At 43.7% G+C, this 7,000-nt stretch overlaps 1 protein-coding gene across 1 annotated transcript; it reads left to right on the top strand.

Annotated features, from left to right (window-relative positions):
- Positions 1 to 1,628: 1,628 nt before the first annotated feature.
- Positions 1,629 to 2,123, top strand: LOC308414441 (high mobility group protein B4-like; the record flags this gene model as incomplete). Its single annotated transcript, XM_080909661.1, has 1 exon — positions 1,629 to 2,123. One exon carries the CDS (start codon positions 1,629 to 1,631, stop codon positions 2,121 to 2,123), a length of 495 nt encoding a protein of 164 aa, XP_080765787.1.
- Between the last annotated feature and the right edge of the window lie 4,877 nt (positions 2,124 to 7,000).

Raw genomic sequence — 7,000 nt, 5'->3', positions numbered from 1 at the left:
AAGGCATTTTACCTCATCCTTGCAAGTCTATAGTCTTGCCTATATAAACATAGCTTTTCTTATATAAGTAGTTATTTATGTTTTCTGGCATGGTACCCTATAGGTCACCTAGAGCAATGTCCCTTGTTAGGGCAAACATGTTTTCCAGGAAAATCATAGGCTTAAGAGAACGTAGGGTATGGTGGAGATGTCTTTCCTTAGCACAAACCAAAAGTTGGAGCCTGACTTGGAGTTCTGATATATATATATATATATATCTTTGTGTTTGTGTTTGTGTATGGATATGGATATGGATATCCATGTATGTATGTATATAAAGGTGTGTGTAATTGTGTGGATATGTATAAATGTTTGTATACATATATATATATATATATATATGCAGGCATGCACATATTCATGTATGTATGTATATAAAATATGACCTCTGAACCTTTAGCCCCAGAAAACATCTTGTATATGCTAAGACCAAAAATGTCACCTCTAGTCCTCCCCTAAAAGTTTTCAGGATCGTGGCTCCAATCAATTAGATGACACCCAAGACCCAAGGCTCCTGCCTGCCTGTGGCTGCTCAGCTTGAAATCAGTCCTTATGTCAATGTGAAGATGTTTTCTGGCCCTATGCATATAGCAACACAGTCCCACACTGGGTTTCCAGTAAAGCCACTAACACAGAGACAGGTCTGTTGTCCATTACTGTACTCTCTACTGCTGCATGACAACTGGAGGGTATAAAGATTTACCACAAAGAAGCCAATCTCCTGAACTGCTGTAGTGCTTTGTAAAGTACCCCTAGGAAATGAGGATCCTTTTGAGGATGGGGAGGGGATGCTGGAAAAGCGAGTAATTCACATCTTCAAGACTTCCAATTTAACTAAAACATGCTCAGATTCTCTTCCCTCTTTCTCTCTCATTTCCTCAGAGAAAGGAAGGATTCAGACTCTGAACCAAAGTGCTTGGTTTTTAAGTTAGACAACTGTGTCCTGAGAGGAACCAAGTCCCAGCTGCCATAGTTATTATTTTTAGGGTTACTACCAAACCCTTCTGTGCAGCAGGCATTGCCCTGGCTCAAGGCAAACAGTCTTCACATGTTATCATGACAGCTCCCAAGACTCCCCTCCCCCACCTGGCTTTGGTTCTTTCTAGAGTGTGGAGAATAAGGAGGCAGAATCCTGAGAATACCATGGAGAAAGGCAGCCCTTGTTTTGACCCACCAGGGGACAGGGATAAAAGACCTCAGAGGTTGAGCAAAGCCCACACCTACAGCAAGCCAAAGGGAAAGGTTCCCAGGGCCAGAACTAACTCTAATATGGTTGAGATAAACCTGCATGTTTCCTTAAAAGGCAAAAGTCCCTGGAGAAAGCAACCACTACTGGGAGGGGGGAGGGGCTGCCTGTAAGCCTGGGCTTTGCTGCCATTGGCCAGCTCAGGGATGACATCATAGTTTCCCTTTCTTGACCCAACAAAGGTCACCAGCACTGAAAAGGCTGGGCCCTGGCTGAGGCACACACACTGAGAACATTTCACCTTAAGAAGAGTACCTCCCAGATTGTTCCTTAGGTGAGGAGGCAGAAGCCTTTGCTATCTGATACCGGAAGATCAAGAAAAGGAAATCAAGGTTGTCTAACCATGGGCAAAGAAGGACAGCAAAGGCCCAAGGCGAACGTCAGTTCCTACATCCACTTTATGCAGCATTTTAGAAAGAAATTCAAGAAGCAACACCCAAGGACTTATCTTGGCTTTGAAGAACTTTCTAGAATGTGTTCGGAAAAATGGAGATCCATCTCGAAGCGCGAAAAGGCCAAGTATGAAGCCCTAGCGAAACTTGATAAAGATCGGTATAAGAAAGAAATGAAGAATTTTCCCGGGAAGATAAAGAAGAGAAGAACTAGGGACCCAAAGGCACCCCGGAAACCCCCAACCGCATTCCTGCTTTTCTCCCAAGACCACTATGCCCAACTGAAACAAGAAAACCCCGACTGGAACGTGGTGCAGGTGGCAAGGGCTGCCGGAAGGATGTGGTCTCTGGCCGAAGAGGCGGACAAAATGCCGTATAAGGAGAAGGCTGCGCTTATGCGGGCAAAGTACTTCCAGGAGATGGAGAACTACCGCAACAGACGCTAAGGCAGGAAGAGGAACTTCCGGGCATCAGCCAAGACCCGTTCGAAACAATAAAACATCAATCAAGGAGTTTCTGGTCCTGGTGTCCTGTGTGGATAGACTGCTCTTGGATGCTCTGTGATGGATGTGTGTGGTTCCATTGAGGTCTAGCCTTGGGAAGGTCGGCTTTCAGAGAGGTAGCTCTAAGACAGGGTCACAGTTCCCAAATGGCCTAGGTTGAGCTGGGTGCTCAAGCACATGTGCTGGAGAAGCCAGCCACACAGCTGCTCTTTTGAGATACAGAGATCAACTCAGAGAGTTCTTAAGACAATTCCTAGCTCCTGCTAAGACTTGTGATCTCAATGGAATGTGGCCAAACTGAGATGGCTCTGTGCTCTCTCTGCAGGCAGACATTTTGATTGAGATTACAGCTCTGGGTTCAGAATCAAGTTATTTGGGTTGCCCCACTCCAGGTCCAGGTGACAGGAATTTTGAGATGCTTCTGCCTGGTGTGAGAACCCAATGACAGAGAAGGCTATGACAGAAAACAGAGCAGCAGGAGTGGTGGTGAATGAGAAACATGGGGGAAGGGATGAGGCCACCCAAGGAGTTCTCATGTTAGTGAAACACCAACTCTCCCTTGCTGTACAGCTAGTACTCCAGCTTGCTCCTGCTTCCCCTTTGCCCTCTCAGAAGACACCCTCATGTTCTGCTTCAGTGAAAGATAGAAATTATCAGACTTAAGTTCTCTCCTTTCTCTCAGTAATGGGGTACAGCACCTGCTTTATGCACTATCCTAGTGAGTAGACATGGGAGCACAGTTCTGAATAATTAATAGGTGGTATTGCTTCCAGCCACTAGCCAGTTTGAGGTGATGCCTGCCAGCTTCCTCTGCTGTATGGACAGTAGGCTGTCCTTTTCCTGAACGCAGATCCAGACTAAGCCACGGTAGAAACTGTGTCAACTACTTGTCACAGTGCCTTCATCTTCTTAGGCCTGTGGTTGTGTGAGTGGATGCATGTGTGAGCACATGGGCATGGAGGGCAAAGGTCAACATCCACAGGGGCTTCTCCTGCCCTGTCTGCTCAATCCTTTAGACACAGGGACAGTCTCACTAGCCTTGGAGTTGCTGATTCATGTGGTCAGGTGACCAGTACACAACAGAGAGCCTCCCTGTCTCTGCCTCTCCAGTGCCAATTTTCATTTGTTTTTACATGTTTCACATTAGAAAAAAAAGATTTATTTCACACACACACACACACACACACACTTCTATATTCTTGAGGCACAATGGACTAGGACATCAGATCCCGTTACAAGTGGCTGTGAGACACCATGTGGTTTTGGGGCATAAGCTCAGGAACTCTGGAAGTCAGTGTTCTTACCTGCTGAGAGATTTCTTCAGACCGTTGTGTCACTTTTTAAATGTAGGTTCTGGGAAACAATCTGTGGTCCTCTAGCTTGCATGGCGCATGCTTTGCCAATGGAGCCATCACCTCAGTTCCATCACTGTCTTATAAAAGCATGACTTTGAGCGGAACATGGGACTGGAAGTCACCCTTTGACAAGCAAAGCTGGCTCTTGGCATCCCATCTGTCTAGCCCCAGAAACCATAGTCTTCTTCCTGTATATTACCAAGAAAAGGGTCCCTCACAGTTCCCAAGTGCACGTGCCTAGATGGAATTCTGCAGATCATTCAGGAGCACTAGTGAGCCTTGAGATCAGCCTGTGGGTTTTCCTCAAAACATCTGGAGCCGTGGGCTGTGAAAGGTATCCTGGATCCTGGTTGAGATGAGGATTGAGACCCTGGTGACCCTAAGGGATGGTAGGACTCTCACTTTACTTACAAAACCAGGTGTCCATCACTAGCCGCAGCCCCCTATACATTTGTGCCATTAGTCATGTAAGGACTATACCCCAAGCCCCTCCACAGGTAGAGGATATCAACCCAGTTCAGGTAGTGTCAAGACACATCTTCATTATAATGAGGAACCTAAATGCCTGGAGGCTTTGCCTCTTTTCCCAGACTCTCCTTTTGCAAAAGATTTAATTTCAGGCCCACCCTGAGATGTTGGTGTACAGTTTTACTCATTCACTTTCCTCCATAACTGTAAATATCTTAAAAACATAGATTGTCCCACTTTGGGGAGCTGTAGAGAAGCCCTTTGTCTGCAGGGCTACCATCTAATCTCCTGTAGAAGGTCTCTCTCTCTTCCCAGCCTCAGCCATCACCAAGCTCAAGTCTACAGCCAATCACCATCTAGAGAAGGACCCCTGGCCCCCGACCAGTCAGATTCCTCCTCTTCCCCTTTGCCCCAGGCTAGACCCAGCTCATGGGCCCCTACTCCATTCTTAGATCTTCCACAGTATCTAGTGGCACCTGGGTGTCCAAGAGCCTGAGAAACAGATGGCCTTGCTATCAGAGGCCATGTCTCCCCGCCCCCCAGCAAAGGGAAATGCTTGTCCCATTAATGGATATCGAAAAGAAACAGTCACACTAAATAGTACAAAATTCTTGGAGAATTTTGTGGAACAACAGGGAAGAATGAGTTTGGAGAACAAATTGGATTTGGTATCAGTATTCCCAATTGCAACCATATCTTTTCTCAGTCTGTTATTTGGGTTTCCCGCCACTTGTTCTTCCTTCCAAGCCTTTTTTTCAAACAGGGCTTGGCACTTTTGTTTCTATAAAGTAGTTTCTTTCTTTAGTGAGAGCTATAAATCTTGGACACTAAATCTTTCCTCTCTGCATCTTCACACAAGTATTTCTTCCAAAAACTGGGTTCTGTTTTTTTCTAAAAATCCATCTTCTAGACACTGAGCTCAACCACAGGTAGACCTCTCTAGCCTGTTAAAAGCACTACTTGATGCACTGCTGTTTTGATGCTAACATCTTGCTTACATACTAAGCACCAAAGCATTGTCTCCAAAAACTCTGGTCCTTCTTGGGCACCAAGATCATGAACTGATGTCAGAATTTTCCTGGACCAAGACCTCTAGTTCTGTAAAAACCAATTTCAGAAGGCTGGCTTTCTTGTTGTTATCTAAACTTGATTGGGAAAATCTATTTATTTGAAAATAAAAATAGCAAAGTGGGTAAGATTGTACAAGTGTAATTTTCTGAGATGATTAGACACCTTTTCTTTGGAAATGAATAAATAAAAGGAGAAAGGGGCAGAATAACACTGGTACAGCTTTTAACTTTTAAAAGTTTGAATAAAATTAGCATAATTTCCTTTTTATTAAGCTACAGCAGATAGAAAGCACATTATAGACACTGTAGGTGGAGATGTGGGTGGACACATAGGAGGAGAAATGAGAGAACAAGAATACAGCTGAAATAATGAGCAAGTAAAATGAGGCATTGCAGCAAGGATGAGGATGGAGAAGGGGAGTATCCAACTTTGTTCATAGACAAAGGCATGGAACATATAAAATGGAGGAAACTGGCTAAGCTAAGAGATTGGAGTAACTTCAGCTACGAAAGTTGGTCACAGATGGAAATAAAAGGTTAAAGGACACTTTATTTGCTTGGAATATTAAAAATAATGCTTGGGTTTAAAAGGAGAAAAGCACAATAACATTTTCTAAAAATATTTTTATTGGATATTTTATATATTCACAGTTCAAATGTTATCCCCTTCTCTCCCCCTTCTCCCATCCCTACTCCCCTTGCTTCCATGAAGATGCTCCCACTCCCATCCACCCACTCCAACCTCATCCCACACTGGGGAAATTTGCTTTCACAGGACCAAGGCCTTCTCCTCTTATTGATGTCAGACAATGCCATCTTCTGCTACATATGCAGCTGGAGCCATGGGTTTCTCTATGTGTACTCTATGGTTGTTGTTTTAGTCCCTGTAAAATCTAATACTGGCGACATTAGAAACTTTATGACTCACGTGATTTTACTTGCAGAGCCATCTAACTGGCCCAAACAAAGGAATTTAAAAGTTTATCTTAGAACCTTGGAAGGTAGACAACAAAATTTCCATATATGACCTCTATGGGAAGTGCTCTGCTGCATGACACAAAATCCAACTCACTCCACTTTTGCCTTTCGCCACACGCTTTGCTGTCTTACCCATGTCCTTGGTGGCTATTGAGAGGAACTTTGATTTCCCAGGGTATATGAAAATATTTATCACTAGAAATTGGATAACTCTTGCATAGATAAGACACCTTGTTGTTTATAAGAATAATTAATTTGGTTTTCTTTGTAGCTGGGCTCTTGCAGAAATGGGGTCTTCTGTTAATATAGGACTAGTGGCTCTTTCTAAGGCAACCAAGTGAGATTTGAGAGGCAATAAAAGTAACACTTTCTCTTAAAGTGAAACCAGATTTCCTGCTCAAACAGCCTATGTCGCACGCTGGATATGGCATACATCTTAAGCCACTCAGGACATTGTAATATTATATTGTAAACTAGGTGGTTTATAGATAGAAGAACGTGTTGCTTACAGATCCGGCGGCAGGGAAACACTAAATCAAGACACTAGGAATTTTGGGATCTAGTAGGGGCCATATAAATGTCAGACTGCCTTCTTCATGTTCTTATTTGGCATACAGTGCAATCAAGTTCCCTTTGGTCTTTTTGTAATGGCACCAATTCCATTCCTGAGAATTCTGCCTCCATAAAGTAATCTTCTAAGTGCCCCACCTCTTAATAATATTTCACTGGGACTAAAGCATTATCATAGGAATGGTGGGAGAAAAAACATCCAAACCATAACAATAGCTTATAAGTTGCAGCTTATTCCCTAAGTTAGCCTCTCTGGAGGAGATCTAGTTGTGCTTAAAATATCACGCCTGATATTAGGCTTCTCTTAGCCACTTTGTCCTTTGAAGCTCGTTTATTCTCATCATCACACCATTTCTTCATAGGACTTATTACAGATTAA

Source organism: Micromys minutus (genome assembly GCF_963924665.1).
Source record: "Micromys minutus genome assembly, chromosome: X".
NCBI lineage: Eukaryota > Metazoa > Chordata > Mammalia > Rodentia > Muridae > Micromys > Micromys minutus.
This window is presented reverse-complemented; position numbering and strand designations above follow the sequence as displayed.